This window comes from Ranitomeya imitator, chromosome 6, assembly GCF_032444005.1.
Source record: "Ranitomeya imitator isolate aRanImi1 chromosome 6, aRanImi1.pri, whole genome shotgun sequence".
NCBI classification, from domain to species: Eukaryota; Metazoa; Chordata; class Amphibia; order Anura; family Dendrobatidae; genus Ranitomeya; species Ranitomeya imitator.
Window position 1 is genome coordinate 525,268,902 of NC_091287.1, and position 18,084 is coordinate 525,286,985.

Here is an 18,084-nt window from a genome sequence, read left to right on the forward strand (position 1 = left end):
GCACCGCCCGGAGGCAAGCTCTCGCACGGGGCACTGGGGCCGCCCGGAGGCAAGCTCTCGCACAGGGCACTGGCACCGCCCGGAGGCAAGCTCTCGCATGGGGTACTGGGGCCGCCCGGAGGCAAGCTCTCGCACAGGGCACTGGCACCGTCCGGAGGCAAGCTCTCGCACAGGGCACTGGCACCGTCCGGAGGCAAGCTCTCGCATGGGGTACTGGGGCCGCCCGGAGGCAAGCTCTCGCACAGGGCACTGGCACCGCCCGGAGGCAAGCTCTCGCATGGGGTACTGGGGCCGCCCGGAGGCAAGCTCTCGCATGGGGTACTGGGGCCGCCCGGAGGCAAGCTCTCGCATGGGGTACTGGGGCCGCCTGGAGGCAAGCTCTCGCACGGGGCACTGGCACCGCCGGAGGCAAGCTCTCACACGGGGCACTGGCACCGCCCGAAGGCAAGCTCTCACACGGGGCACTGGCACCGCCCGAAGGCAAGCTCTCGCACGGGGCACTGGCACCGCCCGAAGGCAAGCTCTCGCACAGGGCACTGACACCGCCCGGAGGCAAGCTCTCACACGGGGCACTGGCACCGCCCGGAGGCAAGATCCCACATGGGGCACTGGCGTCGCCTGGAGACAAGCTCTCACACGGGGCACTGGCACCGACCGGAGGCAAGCTCTCACACGGGGCACTGGCACCGCCCGGAGGCAAGATCCCACATGGGGCACTGGCGTCGCCCTGAGACAAGCTCTTACACAGGGCACTGGCACTGACAGGAGGCAAACTCTCAAACGGGGCACTGGCACCGACCAAAGGCAATCTCTCATACTGGGCACTGGCACCGACCAGATGCAAGCTCTTACACGGGGCAATGGCACCGACTGGAGGCAAGCTCTCACACGGGGCACTGGCACCGCCCGGAGGCAAGATCCCACATGGGGCACTGGCGTCGCCCGGAGACAAGCTCTCACACGGGGCACTGGCACCGACCGGAGGCAAACTCTCACACGGGGCACTGGCACCGCCCGGAGGCAAGATCCCACATGGGGCACTGGCACCGCCCGGAGGCAAGATCCCACATGGGGCACTGGCACCGCCCGGAGGCAAGATCCCACATGGGGCACTGGCACCGCCTGGAGGCAAGATCCCACATGGGGCACTGGCGTCGCCCTGAGACAAGCTCTTACACAGGGCACTGGCACCGACGAAAGGCAATCTCTCATACTGGGCACTGGCACCGACCGGATGCAAGCTCTTACACGGGGCACTGGCACCGACCGGATGCAAGCTCTTACACGGGGCACTGGCACCGACCGGATGCAAGCTCTTACACGGGGCACTGGCACCGACCGGAGGCAAGCTCTCACACGGGGCAATGGCACCGACCGGAGGCAAGCTCTCACACGGGGCACTGGCACCGACCGGAAGCAAGCTCTCATACAAGGCACTGGCACCGACCGGAGGAAAGCCCTCATATGGGGCACTGGCGCCGCCCGGAGGCAAGCTGTCATACTGGGCACTGCCACTACCAGATACAAGTTCTCGTACGGTGCACTGGCACCACCAGATACACGCTGACGTGGGAAGCACTGGCACCACCAGATACAAGCTCTCGTGCTACATTTCACACATTTTATGACTTTTAGCAGCTGTCATTCAGGTATTCCGATATGATGGATGGTTCCCCGGCACGGTCGCCTGGTGCACAAGTCCTAACACCTCCTATGGAACACTGCACAGCCGATGGCCATAGCGACGGAGTCTGCTGTACACATCCAGCTCACCGGGGGAAGGAGAGCGTGTTACTGAGGATGACTCATGGCCGATATATATATATATATATATATATATATATATATATATAGATAGATAGATAGATAGATAGATAGATAGATAGATAGATAGATAGATAGATAGATAGATAGAGATGCATAAAAACAGCTGCCAGAGAAAAATATGCATAAAAACAGCTGCCAGAAAAAAATAACACGTTAAAAAATATAAAGTACACCCCCTCTGAAAAAAATAAGAAAAAAAAGGTTTGTGCCCCTTCATCATAGAGACGATGAGACTCTCTCAGGAGGTGGAAGACAGGTGAAAACCCTGTACACGCAGCTATGTGACTGGGGGGCAAGTGGCGTCTGTCCAGGAAGAATGATGAATATGTCAGAAAAAAGGCACCGGCCCTACCAATGCGGAGCAGCTGCCGGCTCGCGGAGGCATTAATAACATCTCCTGTGTGTTCCTACATATCCTACACGTTACTCTGCGGCCTCCCCGCCCCGAAATCTGTGACGCTCGCTCACATTCCACAGTCAGGACTGACGGATGATGCTGAATACAAGGAGGGTGCGCTCTCTACCCACCGATCACGGAGGCATCAGGGTCTCATGCCATGGATCTGCAGTACCGGGCCATGGCCACTGTAGAAATGATGGCGCTCGTGTGCATCCAGGAACTTCTGACCGGAGCTTTTTACTGAATTGCTTGTATTGGAGGCCAAAAATAATTTTCACATATACATTTTTGTGTCATTTCCTATGGACTAGAGGGATTTTATTTATAAGAATTGTTTAGTTTTTGTTTATATATATATTTTATCTTTTGTGCTGAAAATAAACCATTAAGGGACTTTAGTAGTGAGCAGAATGGCGGAAGTATGCGTCGCCAACACGGCAGAACTATGGGTCAGCAGCACGGCGGAAGTAGGGCTCGACAGCACGGCGGGGCTTTGGGTCGCCAGCACAGCGGAGGTAGGGCTCGCCAGCACGGCAAGCTTTTTCCATTTCAACAGGGACTATTCAGCTGCCCCAAATAATGAGGGATCTGCCCCATTATAGTGTCCAAGGTTCTTGTTAGAGCTGTGCCGGGTCTGATTAGTACCTTGGCGATCCATAGCTGCCATCCTGCGCACTCGGATACACCATCGTGTTATGTCTGACCTCCGGGACCCCGCTGATCCTAAGAATAAAGTGTCTGCAGTGCTCATGTAGTGCGGGGCAGCACAATATATAGCATAGATGATCTCGTTGTTACACCCTATGTTCACTTGGTGCATTAAATTTAATTCTGGAATTTACAAATCAGCTTAAAAACAAACAAACCGTGGATCCATAAGTCCCAGCAATCCCATCCCCACCTTTCTATAGAGGTTTTTCTTTATCACATGGCGCCATCTGCTGGTGATAACTGGTATTATAAATACAGCACATTTTCCTGCTTTGCACATCATCACTCAGGTAAAAATCCTGGAAATCCCTTTAAGAGCTTTTCTCCTCAAAGCCCCTAGTTAATCTGATAGACCAGACGGCTGGGACCCCTGAATACTTACTCTGTGCATGGTACACAGGTTTGTGGAGACCCTGCAGGTGGGCGGCACAAATGGCGGCGATCTTCCCCGGCGGCTGCATATTGGCATCGATGACATACCAAACCCTGGAGAATGTCGCCCATTGCTGAAAAGCAAGAAAAAAAAAATGGGAAAAAAGAAAGATTAACCACATAACGTATGAAATAATGACAGTGGCACTTAAAGGGTTATTACTGTTCAGACATGGGCTTCGTCGGACAGTGCTGTACACACAAGCAATGGTGCAATTTGCTGCTTAGGAAAATCTTCATCCGTTCTTGAGATTTTAACACTTTTTTCTTGCTTACATCTCATTGCCTTGGAAACCGACCGCCGCTGCCGTACAGCAGAACACGCGCCGAGCTTACAAGCTCTTTAATGCTGAACCTGTACGCGCCGTTTTGAAGCTGACCAGCTGCAGCGTTGTGCTTACGAGCTGGACAGCAGCGGTGGTCGGTCTCCTAGGCAACGAACTGTAAATTTAAAAAATAAAAAAGTTCATAGGTCAAGAAATTTTCATAAGCAGCAAACTGCAAAAATGCCATCCAATAATACACGGATGAAAAATGAAAGAGCGTTCCTGGGAAAGGGCGACACAAACATACGTTTTCTGTTTTTTATTAAGTTACGCATTTTTTGAAAGGCACTAAAGAAAAAAAACAAAATTACACATCTCCACAGTGAAAGTGAAGCACCAAGAAGGAAAAGCCATGGAGTTCTAGAAATCACAGGATGGAAGAATGGAGATGACATTTTCAGAACCTCTGGATTTATTCGTTGTGGGGTCTGAGCCCCATGTGCAGGATCCCGACACTCACAGGTTATTAATGGTCCGCTGAGGAAGGTTCTGCCTCGCTGAATGCACTGGGGGAAATCATCAAGATCCGCTGCTGGCAGCTCCCGTGTAATGTGCTCGATGGGAGACAAGTCCGGAGATGCTGATGGCCATAACAGCACGTTGAGGCCACGCAGGCTGCTTACAGTAGGGACCAGGTGTCCTGTGCAAAAATGGCTCCTGGGAGAAACAGCCGGACCACCGGATCTACCATCAAATCAATGTAACACTGAGCTGAAGACTAGAGGGCTCCGGCTACCGGACATTATGCCCCCCACCATAATCCCGGGAGTGGGACCGGTGTGATGTTCCCTTGTTAGGGCCTCTTTGTGGCGTTTCCCACGTGGTCTCCAGATATCACTGCTTCCAAGACAAAAGCGGGACTCATCGGATCTCCAGGCCAGCCTCCATTACTGGTCTGGACCATGACGGCAGGATTGTCAACCTCCTAAAAAAAATGATTTCTGGGCACACGGACTCAAATTCACGGACATTTAACGCGCCTCCTAAAAACCAGAATAGGAGTCAGAGGAGACACTTAGAATACCCGACCTGATCCATAGATAAGCAGTGCAGAAAGCTGATCAAGTGTTTATACCGCTATAAAAGAGGCGATCAATAAAAAGCACAACTGTACAACACAAAGCACGGGAATATCGACACAAGAAGATCAATGTAGATTTCTAGATTCCATCTGGAGAGAGGGAACAGGAGGAGGATCTGGGACTGGGATCGGCTGCAGACGCTGCTGTGGTTACATGGGACTGACGGCCTCGGTGTATATGTACAGATCGTATACTGGGACTGACAGCGCTCAGGTACCATACAGAACGCAGCCGTCACCTCTGTGTACACGGGATATACTATGGCATTACAGTGTATACTGCTACCCAAGTGATAGGATAGTAGTGATGAGCGAACGTGCTGGGATAAGATGCTATTAGTCTGCCTTCATTGTGCTCTTATACAATGCTCGAGTCCCCTAACAAACAGACAATCCCGGTGGAATAGCAGCGAGACATGCAGCCGTGGGGACTAGAACATATTATTCGCGCACACCAAAGACACTCTGAGAGCACCTGAGCATGCTCAGATAACACCTTATCCCAGCACATTCACTCATCACTAATAGAAAGATACAAAAAAGAAAAAGACAAAAGCAGCAGCAGCATAAAGGGGTCTCAAGCCTCCCAGGTGTATCCCAACCATTCAAAATACTCAAATAAGGGAGGCAGCACTCCATAGGGATCAATAATAAGTGCTATTTAATAGCCCATGTGGCCACGTTTCGGATCAAAAGTGTGAACCATTTCCAAGCGAAAGCTTCACACTTTGGCCCCATGTGCTATTAAATAGCACTAATTATTCATCTATATATGGTGTGCTGCCCCCATTATTTTGGGGTTGGACAGACAGATATTTGTGTACAGACAGGTCCAGTCCGTACAGCTGATTAGTGACAGACAGTAAGGACCATGTACGATGGGCACAGATCAGACCCGGCTGCTTTATCCGTCTATGGAGGTCGGATCAGTGGGTGAAACTTCCCAATCTTCCCCCCCACAGCCCTCGCTGGGTGTCACAGGCTGCAGGTCCCTATATACAGGTGTGATATAGACCCCACACGGGGCAGATCCAGCCAGCAGTGTGGTACCTGTAGTGCGCCGGTGATGAGCGGCAGGATGCCGGCGCTCCTCTTCATGTCTTGTGCCTCCTCCAGGATCTCACATGACTCTTCTTCGTCCTGCACATGGCTGCCATTTTAGCACATGCACAGTACAAACTTCAGGAGTGGGGAGAAAATTCATGAACAGAAAAAAGAAACACCTAATTTTTACAGACTGTTCATAAATATACGGACGCTGGGCAACAAGGCATGAGAGCCTTTTAGAGAAGTGACGTTAGCCCTTCACGAGGGAACGTTGCAGCGGTCCTTCTCCTGGGATCATGGGGTGGGAGGCCATAAAGTCCGGAAGCCGGACCCCTCCATTCTCCATTGCAGGTGCGTGGCCTAAACACACTCCCGTGCCTGCAGCGTCTCTGGACTCGTCATTGGTCGGTGATTACATGGGAGCTGCCAGCAGAGGATCTTGATGATTTCCCCCGATGCATTTAGCGGCAGAACCTTTAATGACCTCACTGTTACGGTTATATGGACAGAGAAAAAGAAGAGTTCTGGCTGTGGGAAGGACGGTAGATTTGGGGCCGGTTCCTGCACACACGGCTGCCCTACCCCCACAGACCCCCCCAAATATCAGACTTCCAGCATGGACTGCCTGCCTTATACATAGAGCAGTAATAGCTCCATAGCTGCCCTCACACAGGACCACCGCCTCCATGACACCACATTACCTGGGCCGCTCTGCTGTAACTCGCCATCACACGGAGGTCACCATGACACACAGCCTCTCACACTCTCCACCTCCTCACACGCGGAAAACAGAAATGTCCTCATCATATGGAGCCATTTTCCCTAAGACAAATTCCATAGAGACCAACATTACGTGGTCTACGACAAAATGGCCGCCACCAAAGCTTATTACAGGCAGCATTACAGACACATTTAGAAACTTCATTTTCACCACAAATGGTTCCGAATCCTCATTCGTGAACTCTTTTCCGTTAGGAAACGTTCTGTATCACAGAGGCGGCCAAAATCAATAGCAATGATGAGCGCTGCGGTATCTTTCTGCCCCAGGAACCTTCATAACGGGGATTAGTTGCCGTGAGGAAGAGTCTAATCGCTGTGACAGCTGGCGGAAGTGCGTCACTGGCGCGGACATTTGATTTTCCCGGTCTAGTGGGGGGTTGGAGGCGGCGTCTTTCCGGCTTGGATGGTTCACTGGCCGGGGGTTGTGTCTGTGATCCGGGAGTTGTGGGTTTATGGAGCGGTACGTGCTGCTCATCTACTGGCAGAAGCAGGCTGCGGAGAGTTCCCGGGAGACGCTGCCTTCAGGTACCACACGCCGTCATTACAGGGGGCGGCCACTAGAGGGTGCTCGCATTTATCATTGTCAATATCTAGTATTGCTGGCACTGAATAGAAACCTCAGCCCTGGCAGACAGCAGAGCTTCTCCTCCTCCTCTCTGGCATTGTAGCTGTTTACCAAAACATATTAAAATGATATTTATATAATAAATCTGGGAGTAAAGTGCCAACTCTCAGCTTTAATTTGAGGCTATTCACATCCTAATTGGAGTAAGGGTTTAGGACTTGCAGCTCTTTAATATGCGGCTGTCTCGGTATAAAGGGACCAAAAGTAATTGGACAATATCTCAAAAGTTGCTTTGTGGGCTTTTCCCTTGTTAAGCCATCATTAGTAAGGCTACGTTCACATTAGCGTTGCGTCGGCAACGCAACGCGCGACGCACCAAAAACGCTGCGTTTTGCGACGCGTGCGTCGTTTTTTGACGAAAATCGGACGCACGAAAAATGCAACTTGTTGCATTTTCGTGCGTCCGACGCTAGCGTCGAAAACGACGCACATGTCGAAAAACGCAAACAAAAAAACGCACGCGTCCCCTATGTTAAACATAGGGGCGCGTCGCCGCTGCGTCGCCGACGCAACAGCGACGCACATTAGCGTAACGCTAATGTGAACGTAGCCTTAAGCAGATAAAAGGTCCGGAGCGGATTCCAGGTGTGGCATTTGCATTTGGAGGCTGTGAACCCACAACATGCGTTTTAAAGGAGCGCTCAGTGGAAGAGAAGCTGAACATAATTGGGTGGGAAAAAAAAGAAAGAAAAGAAAACCATCAGAGAAATAGCAGACATATTAGGAGCGACCAAATCAACAGTTTGGTACATTCTGCAAAAAAAAAAAAAAACGCTCTGGTGAGTTCAGGAACTCAAAAAGGCCTGGATGTCAATGGAAGACAGTGGTGGATGATCGCAGAATACATCCCACGGTGAAGAAAAACCCCTTCACATCATCCACCCAAGTGAAGAACACTCTCCAGCAAGTAGCTGCTTTAGAGTCTGTCTACCATCAAGAGAAGACCTCATGAGACCAAATCCAAGGGGGTCACCACAAGGTGCAAACCATTAATCAGCCTGAAAAATGGAAAGGCCTCATTAGTGTGCCAAAAATAAAAAATCATCTAAAGAAGCCGCCAAGTTCTGGAAAAGCAAAACTAAGATCGACCTGTACCAGAATGATGGGAAGAGGAAACTATGGAGAAGGATTCAAAGCCCAACACATCCTGTGCGTCACACGGCGCAGGCGGTGTGGTGGCGTGGGCATGCATGGCTGCCAGCGGCGCTGGGTCACCGCTAGTGTTTATTGATGATGTGATTAATGTTACGTGTTTATTGTACTTTACACATATTATCATCACTGTCCCCGATGGGGCTCACAATCTACATTCCCTATCAGTATGTCTTAGGAATGTGGGAGGACCCGGAGGAAACCCACGCAAACACGGGGAGAACATACAAACTGCTGGCAGATGTTGTCCTTGGTAGAATTTGAACCCAGGACCCCTGCACTGCAGGGCAAACCACTGAGCCACCGTGCTGCCCACGTGTTTGAGTTCACATGCTGAAGACAAAACTTAGTGGTATTCCCATCTCCAAGATCCTATCCCAAAATAATATTAGCAAACTCCTCTCAACTTGGAATGTATCACTCTCCCTTTGAAAAAGTGACTAACGCGAAACGCGCGTCAGGGGCAGTGGGAAGGCCACACCGATACAGACTGATGATGGGTGAGTATACAGCATGTTGTTAACCTTGTGTACCTAGGATTATATAATTTCATATTACCTTATGGCACCTACTTTACTTTGGAGGGATTATCCCTCATGATAGGTACCCTAATATCCATGATCACTTGAAGTAATTTCTTTGATGCTTACCTGAGTCTTATTCTTTATCGGTGTGGTTTACCATTTGTGTACTGGTTGGTTTTCCTCCTCCTTGCATGGTGGAATTATTACAGCCCATCATGCCGTTTTATATGTTTCTCATTGTTGTTATATTCATGTATTAATAAAATATTGGTAATTTTTTTTCTATTTGTGTGTCGATACTCCTTCTTTTCGCTTGTGTGGTATTGTTGTATTTGGGAGCGACACTCCTATTCATATGTATTTGTTCGATAATAGGGAGAGTTATTTTGGCATATTTTGACCATGCTCTCGGCCACTCATTATATTAGATGCTTATTGATTACTGTATTCGCAACTTGGAATGTAGTCTAGTTCTTCAGATTGACTGTGTCACTGACCCCATGTGCAGGGCATTGCACGACCAGTAAATGCCGTCTGTCAATGAGTGGTCGTAACCATGGATGCCTAAGCTAGCGCAATGTCCTACACGTGGGGTACCTCTTTGTTGGGGCCCTAAAGCTGACATGATGCCTCTCCCGGGGTAAAGGCCCACAATTATATGGGCAGGTAGGACCAAGCTTTATTTAAAAAGCCTTTGGCTGATGGGAAGACCGATGTGCTCGATGGGAGTCAAGGCTGATCAATGTTATATATTTTTGGAGTGAATGTTTTTTTTTTCTGTGCCCGCGCAGTAAATCCTTTCTTGTACTCGCAGGTTTTGTGGATGTGAAGGATTTCTACAATCACCTGAAGGAGCTTTGTACCAAACACACGGACACCTTCCCTGGTAATGCCTTGTATTTCTTAGATCCGCTCTTTTATAGGGTCACTGTTGTTCAATGTAGAGTCTGTATTACAGCTGGAAGCCTAGATGTGGCTGCCCGAAATGCTGTGGATAGGCTGCAAATGACTAAGATGGCAGCACAGTGTTATAGTCCTCTGCCTCCAGGGGGCATCACGCTTCTGATGATGGACTGTTAGGACCAGTGACATCAGAGCGCTGCTGGCCCAAACTGTGCATGCGCCCATGCTGCTGTATGAAGCCTACATAGGAGCGGGGGCAGCGCTTACAAGCTTAATGTCAAACAGCTTGTACGCACTCGGCTCGCTACCTAGGAGACCGGTCACCAGTATTATGGTGCTCAAGTCAAATACAAAGTGATGTAGACTTTATTAAAGGGAGTGCATCAGCAGGTTTTTGCTATGCGATCTCAGAGCAGCATGATGTAGAGGCAGAGAGCCTGATTCCAGCGATGTGTTACTTACTGGGTGCAACAGTTGTGATACAATCAGTTTTCTCCAGCAGAGCTCAGAATGCTGAACTGTGTAATCCCTGCACCCGTCACTGATTGACAGATTCTGCCTATGCACAGTAATCTAACAATCGGTGATGGGAGCAGGGTGACACAGAGCAGCAGGACCAGGAGGCTTGAGGCACCTAGTCCTGCAGTGGTGATCTCCTGCTGATAAAACCGACATCTGAGACGGCCTAGATAATGAAACCTCTCTGCACTCAGGGTCTCGGTCTCCACACCATTCTGCTCTCGGATTACACAGCATGGACCTGCTGACAGACTTCCATGCCCGGTGTGTTTAGTGTTTCATGACGTTATTTCTGACTGTTTCTCCTCCTCAGCTTGTTCTTTGACTGGAGAACCAGCAGTAAGGAAATGGTTCTTTGCGATCCAAGCCACCTTCGGCTTCTCCCAGGTAGGACCCTTTCCTGCCCGTGTAGTCGTGCTCTTGTTGGCGGAGCCTCCTGCCGCTCACTCTTCTCGTCCTTCTAGTACTGCAGCCTTGCTTGGGAGGACTTGTGCCCGGTCCTTGATGACAGCGAGGAGCTGCCACACAGCACCTTTGAGGATTGTTTATGTGGACTACAAAGCCCAGAGAATGACGAGGATGACAGCAGCCGGGACTCTGTGACTGACACCAGGTACGATCTGTCCTCGGTAAGAGGTGGGATAGTCGACATGTGGACTTGGTGTGGAGGTCTTTGGCTGGCCCCGCTGATGTCAGGCAGTCGGTAATAATTGTGATGCCCTAGAATTACCCAGTGGTCATAGACCATATTTCCCAAATTCTGCTTTCCCGTTTCCTCTGCAGGCCGTGCTCGTGACACTAGAGGTGACGGTGCTGCCTCCATTAGTCCCGGCAATCTGATGGCTGAGACAGGTCCCATGACTGCCGTGTGGTCTAACTAAACCCACCTTGTCCGTGGGATTCACCATAAACATATAGTAGATGCAGATCCCGGCAGTGAGGCTGACTGGGGCCCCGTCACTTGCTGCTCGTGGTGACTAGGTGGTCCGGATTCCGGTCACCTCTCCGCTGTTCTCAGGATAATGCCAGTACTGTGCGTTTGTTGAATCTCACATGTGGTTGCACTTAAAATCCTCCACGGCAGTCACTCACTGAGGAGAAATTGAGTGTTGAGACCAATTCTGGTGACACTGGACCGCTGGTAATCAGACATCCCCCTATGGAGAGGTTATGAAAGGCCATTTTGGCCAGTACCCAAGAGACCCATTTTGTGACATCAGTGATTGTTAAAATTGTTTGGCCATATTATGGTGAGTGACCGGTAGTAGTGACCCGTTTATGTTGTTGGTTCGAGGATCAATCGTCTTTTTTTCTTTTTCTTCCCAGTTTATTTGAAGAGGCGGCAGAATCGCTCCATCAGCTCTCGGACAAGCTCCCTGCACCAGGTAATATATAGCCATCCTACATGAAGAAGAAACAGTGGGACTGTCAGTGTTATAAAACAATTCCCCACCGATCCAGCGACGCTCCTAGTAATTGTTTGGCAAGTAGCGAGTACGTGACCGCTGCAGCCAATCTGTGACCTCTGCAGCCAGTTATAAACAGAATAGGAGCTGAGCTGCACTTCTGTACACTTTTTATACACTGCTGCCTCCGGGGAGGATAACTGACCCCATCTGGTATTGATGACCTGTCCTAAATATGATGGATTCATTTTTCGTTTTAGGCCGAGGGTTGGTGGACGTCCTGCTGATCTCTCCAGATGTTCCAAAAATGAAGCATTGTGTGCTCGCAGTGGGGGCCATTAAACACCTGAAGGAGTGGCACAGAGCCAAGATCTCCATCGTTACTGAAGATCGCAAAGGGTAAAGTACCCGCACCAAAATACAGCTGTTAGTGATGAGAAGGCACGCTCAGATAAGGTGTTATCTGAGCATGCTCGGGTGCTAAGAGTGTCTTCAGTGTGCTAGAATACTATATTCAAGTTCCCGCAGCTGCAGGTTTCATGGCTGTTCAACAGCCGCAACATATGCAGGGATTGATTAACAAATAGGCTGGCCCTGCATGGGTTTCGGCTGTCGAACCACAGCGAGAAATGCAGCCGCGGGCACTCAAACATATTTTTCGAGCATGCCGAAGTCACTCGGTTAGCACACGAGCACGGTCGGATAATAGCAGCCATATAGCTGTTTTAGGCCAAGTTCACATGTTGCGTAATTGGTGCAGGTTACACACATGGAATTTCTGAACTGAAATCCAGTGTTTCTATATCTAAGATCTGCGCATTAATTGCAATGCCTTGTGGGTGAGAGCAAGCAGTTTAACTGGGCTCCTTCATTGTATGGGCAGCCGGTGTAACGACTGGCACAGAGTGGAGGCGTCCGAGTAGCGATTAGCCAGATAGACGACCCTGGCTGCTGCGGTAAGGACGGACTGGAGAGGGGAAAGTCGAGTAACGGGGAGGCCAATTAATAGAGCGTTACAGTAGTCTTGGCGGGAGTGGATCAGGGCAACAGTGAGGTGTGTTTTTTTGTTTTGTTGATTCCGTGTGAGAAAAGGGCGGATTCTAGAGATGTTCTTTAGGTGTAAGCGGCACGAGTGGGCAAGAGATTGTATATGGGAGGTGAAGGAGAGATTAGAGTCAAACATAACACCCAGACAGCGCACCTGCTGCTGGGGTGTTATTATGATGACACCCACAGAGAGGGAAATGTCAGATTTAGGGAGGTTAGTAGATGGCGGGAGCAGAAGAAGTTCAGTTTTGGAGAGGTTGAGTTTCAGATAGAGAGTGGACATGATTAGGGTTGAGCGAAACGGGTCGTTCATTTTCAAAAGTCGCCGACTTTTGGCAAAGTCGGGTTTCATGAAACCCGATCCGACCCCTGTGCGGGGTCGGCCATGCGGTACGCGACTTTCGCGCCAAAGTCGCGTTTCAATGACGCGAAAAGCGCCATTTCTCAGCCAATGAAGGTAAACGCAGAGTGTGGGCAGCGTGATGACATAGGTCCTGGTCCCCACCATCTTAGAGAAGGGCATTGCAGTGATTGGCTTGCTGTCTGCGGCGTCACAGGGGCTATAAAGGGGAGTTACCGCCGACCGCCATGTTACTGCTGCTGATCTGAGCTTAGGGAGAGGTTGCTGCCGCTTCGTCAGAAGCAGGGATAGCGTTAGGCAGGGTCCATTAACCACGAAACCGCTTGTGCTGTAGCGATTTCCACTGCCCAACACCACCTTCGGTGTGCAGGGACAGTGGAAGCTACATTTTTTTTTTTTCCCCTCAGCGCTGTAGCTCATTGGGCTGCCCTAGAAGGCTCCCTGATAGCTGCATTGCTGTGTGTACGCCGCTGTGCAAACCAACTGCTTTTTTCAAAGCACAAATCCTCTTGTTCCTTCCTTTCTGCACAGCTATCTTTTTGGTTTGTACACACTTTTTATTTAATTTGTGCATCAGTCCACTCCTTATTGCTGCCTGCCATACCTGGCTGAGATTACTGCAGGGAGATAGTAATTGAAGGACACTCCCTGTTTTTTTTTTTTTTTTTGTGGGAGATTAAGATTGACATTTCTGCTAGAGTGCCATCCCTGTGTGTGCCATCTCTCACTCAGTGGGCCATAGAAAGCCTATTTATTTTTTTGCTTGATTTTGGTTCTAAAATCTACCTGAAAAAATCACTACATCAATCAGTGGGAGAAAAATATTGGCCTCAGGGCTTGTGTGCCACTCCTGACTCCTGTGTGCATCATCTCTCGCTCAGTGGGCCATAGAAAGCCCATTTTTTTTTTTTTTTTTTTTGCTTTATTTGGGTTCTAAATTCTACCTGAAAAAATCAATAAATCAATCAGTGGGAGATTAATATTGGCCTTTGGGCTTGTGTGCCAGTCCTAAGCGTGCCATCTCTCTCTGTCTCTCAGATAGTGGGCCATAGAAAGCCTATTTATTATTTTTTTTATTGGGTTTATAAATTTTCCCTGGAACAAAAAAAAAAAAGTGGGAGATAAATATTGGCCTCTGGGCTTGTGTGCCAGTCCTGACTCCTGTGTGCGTCATCTCTCACTCAGTGGGCCATAGAAAGCCTTTTTTTGTTTTCTTTGGTTTCTAAATTCTTCCTGAAAAAATCATTTTATTCTATTATTTTTTTTTCCTAAAGTCTCCCTTAAAAAAAAAAAAAAATCAAATCAGTGGGAGATTAATATTTACATTTGTGCTTCAGTGACAGTCCTGCGTGTGTGGCATCTCTCTCATTTGTTGCCACCAACAACAGAGTGTGTAACATTGTGCCTGATTTTCGTTGTGGTCTCACTCACCTGTAAAGGGGTAGCTAAATCATACTGAAGTTATAGCTCACCGTGTAATTTGTGTGACTGCAACAAATACCGTTAGTTTGTTTACATTTTTAAAACAATGAGGAAGTATGGTGGAAGAGGTCGTGGCCGGGGGCGTTCATTGTCAGCTGGTAATGAGGGTAGTGGTGGAGCATCAGCTGGTCGTGGGAAAAAAAATATTGCACCTAAGTCTGGAGCTGTGGAGCCAGGTTCGTCGTCTGGCTACACAAGGCCTCGAACGCTCCCTTTTCTGGGAGTAGGAAAACCGCTTTTAAAGCCGGAGCAGCAATAGCAAGTTTTGGCTTACCTTGCTGACTCAGCCTCTAGCTCTTTTGCCTCCTCTCGTGAAACTGGTAAATGTCAAAGCAGCGCGTCGTTAGTGGATGTTCACGGTCAGGGACAAGTCGCTTCCTTGTCCTCTTCAGCAAAAACAACAACAGAGAAGAATGCAGCAGGCGACACAACGGGTTACTCCATGGAGCTCTTTACACATACCGTCCCTGGCTTAGAAAGTGAAGCAGTTAACAGTCCATGTCCATTACAAGTTGAATCTGACATGGAGTGCACTGATGCACAGCCACAGCCAGACTACTATGCTGGTCCTTTGACTCAGACCACAACATTGCCCTCGCAGGGTGCTGATCAAGAATCAGACCCTGATGAGACTATGTTGCCCCATCAAGAACGCTATACCACCGACCGACACGGTGACACAGACGAAGTTGCACACGAGCTACAAGAAGAGGTAATAGATGACCCAGTTCTTGACCCCGATTGGCAGCCATTGGGGGAACAGGGTGCAGGCGGCAGCAGTTCTGAAGCGGAGGAGGATGGGCCGCAGCAGGCATCAACATCGCAACAGGTTCCATCTGCCGGGCCCATATCTTGCCCAAAACGCGTGGCAAAGCCAAAACCTGTTGGAGGACAGCGTGGCCATCCGGTTAAAGCTCAGTCTGCAATGCCTGAAAAGGTATCCGATGCTAGAAAGAGTGCAGTCTGGCATTTTTTTAAACATCCAATTGATCAGCGCAAAGTCATCTGTCAAAAATGTTCAACTAGCTTAAGCAGAGGACAGAATCTGAAAAGTCTCAATACAAGTTGCATGCATAGACATTTAACCACCATGCATTTGCAAGCCTGGACTAACTACCAAACGTCCCTTAAGGTTGTAGCACCCTCGGCCAATGAAGCTACTCATCAACGCAACATCCCTTCCGGCAGTGTAGGGCCACCATTTTCCGCACCACCTGCAGTATCTGTGCAGGTTTCGTTGCCAGGCCAAAGCAGTCAGGGTCAGGGAATCACCAGTTTCGTAGTAGGAAACACTGCATCTAGGGCACCGGCGGCAACAATACCATCTCCCACCGTCTGTCAGTCTGCCATGTCCACCGGCACCCCCGCTAGTTCCACGATCTCCAGCTCTCCAGTCCAGCTCACCCTACATGAGACTATGGTTAGAAAAAGGAAGTACTTAGCCTCGCATCCGCGTACACAGGGTTTGAACGCCCACATAGCTAGACTAATCTCGTTAGAGATGATGCCCTACCGGTTAGTTGAAAGCGAAGCTTTCAAAGCCCTGATGGACTACGCTGTACCACGCTACGAGCTACCCAGTCGACACTTTTTTTCCAGAAAAGCCATCCCAGCCCTCCACCAGCATGTTAAAGAGCGCATCGTCCATGCACTCAGGCAATCTGTGAGCACAAAGGTGCACCTGACAACAGATGCATGGACCAGTAGGCATGGCCAGGGACGTTACGTGTCCATCACGGCACACTGGGTGAATGTTGTGGATGCAGGGTCCACAGGGGACAGCAAGTTTGGGACAGTTCTGCCTAGCCCACGGTCTAGGAAACAATTGGCTGTAGCCGTTCGCACCCCCTCCTCCTCCTCTTCGTCCTCCTGCAGAAGCGAGAGCTCGTCCACAGACCGCAGTCGCACAACCACTCCATCCGCAGCTGCCACTGTTGCACACCAGGTCTCCCATTATGGGGCAGCTACTGGCAAACGTCAGCAGGCTGTATTGGCTATGAAGTGTTTGGGCGACAACAGACACACCGCGGAAGTTCTGTCCGAGTTCTTGCAGAAAGAAACGCAGTCGTGGCTGGGCACTGTAGATCTTGAGGCAGGCAAGGTAGTGAGTGATAACGGAAGGAATTTCATGGCTGCCATCTCCCTTTCCCAACTGAAACACATTCCTTGCCTGGCTCACACCTTAAACCTGGTGGTGCAGTGCTTCCTGAAAAGTTATCCGACCTGCTCCTCAAAGTGCGTGGACTTTGCTCACATATCCGCCGTTCGCCCGTACACTCCAGCCGTATGCAGACCTATCAGCGTTCTTTGAACCTTCCCCAGCATCGCCTAATCATAGACGTTGCAACAAGGTGGAACTCAACACTGCACATGCTTCAGAGACTGTGTGAACAGAGGCGGGCTGTTATGTTTTTGTGGGAGGATACACATACACGGGCAGGCAGTAGGATGGCAGACATGGAGTTGTCAGGTGTGCAGTGGTCGAAGATTCAAGACATGTGCCAAGTCCTTCAGTGTTTTGAGGAATGCACACGGCTGGTTAGTGCAGACAACGCCATAATAAGCATGAGCATCCCCCTAATGCGTCTGCTGATGCAAAGTTTGACGCACATAAAGGATCAGGCGTCTGCAGCTGAGGAAGAGGAAAGCCTTGATGACAGTCAGCCATTGTCTGGCCAGGGCAGTGTACAGGACGAGGTAGCGGGCGAAGAGGAGGAGGAGGACGAGGAGGATGATGGGGATGATTATATTTTTAATGAGGAAGCTCTTCCGGGGTCACTGGAAATTGGTGGCGCGGCAAGGCCGGGTTCTGGTTTTTGGAGGGACACAAGTGACGTGGATTTGCCTGAAACTGCCCCTCAACCAAGCACAACCGCAGATTTGACAACTGGAACTTTGGCCCACATGGCGGATTATGCCTTACGTATCCTCAAAAGGGACACACGCATAACAAAAATGATGAACGATGACGATTACTGGTTGGCCTGCCTCCTTGATCCTCGCTATAAAGGCAAATTGCAAAATATTATGCCACATGAGAACTTGGAACTAATATTAGCAACCAAACAATCAACTCTTGTTGACCGTTTGCTTCTGGCATTCCCTGCACACAGCGCCCGTGATCGTTCTAACACGAGCTGCAGGGGCCAGCAGACCAGAGGTGTTAGAGGGGCAGAAATCAGAAGTGGCGTTGGCCAGAGGGGTTTTCTGACCAGGTTGTGGAGTGATTTTGCTATGACCGCAGACAGGACAGGTACTGCAGCATCAATTCAAAGTGACAGGAGACAACATTTGTCCAGTATGGTTACAAACTATTTTTCATCCCTTATCGACGTTCTCCCTCAACCGTCATTCCCATTTGATTACTGGGCATCAAAATTAGACACCTGGCCAGAATTGGCAGAATATGCATTGCAGGAGCTTGCTTGCCCGGCAGCTAGTGTCCTATCAGAAAGAGTATT

At 49.7% G+C, this 18,084-nt stretch overlaps 2 protein-coding genes across 4 annotated transcripts in view; one reads left to right on the forward strand and one right to left on the reverse strand.

Moving 5' to 3' along the window:
* Nucleotides 1–6,667, reverse strand: part of MRPL13 (mitochondrial ribosomal protein L13) — a 34,619-nt gene extending 27,952 nt beyond the window's left edge. The window contains exons 1-2 of one of the 2 annotated variants that reach the window (XM_069731838.1): nucleotides 6,526–6,667; nucleotides 3,321–3,444 (exon numbers count right to left, since the gene is read on the reverse strand). In XM_069731838.1, the coding sequence (XP_069587939.1) occupies nucleotides 3,321–3,444; nucleotides 6,526–6,552 (151 nt within the window). In that variant the 5' untranslated portion in view covers nucleotides 6,553–6,667. Of the gene's footprint in view, nucleotides 1–3,320; nucleotides 3,445–4,156; nucleotides 4,279–6,525 lie in introns of those variants that run through there. The other variant, XM_069731839.1, reaches the window with a different exon arrangement.
* Nucleotides 6,668–6,780: 113 nt separating this feature from the next.
* Nucleotides 6,781–18,084, forward strand: part of MTBP (MDM2 binding protein) — a 69,565-nt gene continuing 58,261 nt past the window's right edge. The window contains exons 1-6 of one of the 2 annotated variants that reach the window (XM_069731837.1): nucleotides 6,781–7,129; nucleotides 9,720–9,791; nucleotides 10,641–10,714; nucleotides 10,792–10,940; nucleotides 11,654–11,712; nucleotides 11,994–12,132. In XM_069731837.1, coding sequence (XP_069587938.1) covers nucleotides 7,057–7,129; nucleotides 9,720–9,791; nucleotides 10,641–10,714; nucleotides 10,792–10,940; nucleotides 11,654–11,712; nucleotides 11,994–12,132 — 566 coding nt within the window. In that variant the 5' untranslated portion in view covers nucleotides 6,781–7,056. Of the gene's footprint in view, nucleotides 7,130–8,687; nucleotides 8,882–9,719; nucleotides 9,792–10,640; nucleotides 10,715–10,791; nucleotides 10,941–11,653; nucleotides 11,713–11,993; nucleotides 12,133–18,084 lie in introns of those variants that run through there. The other variant, XM_069731836.1, reaches the window with a different exon arrangement.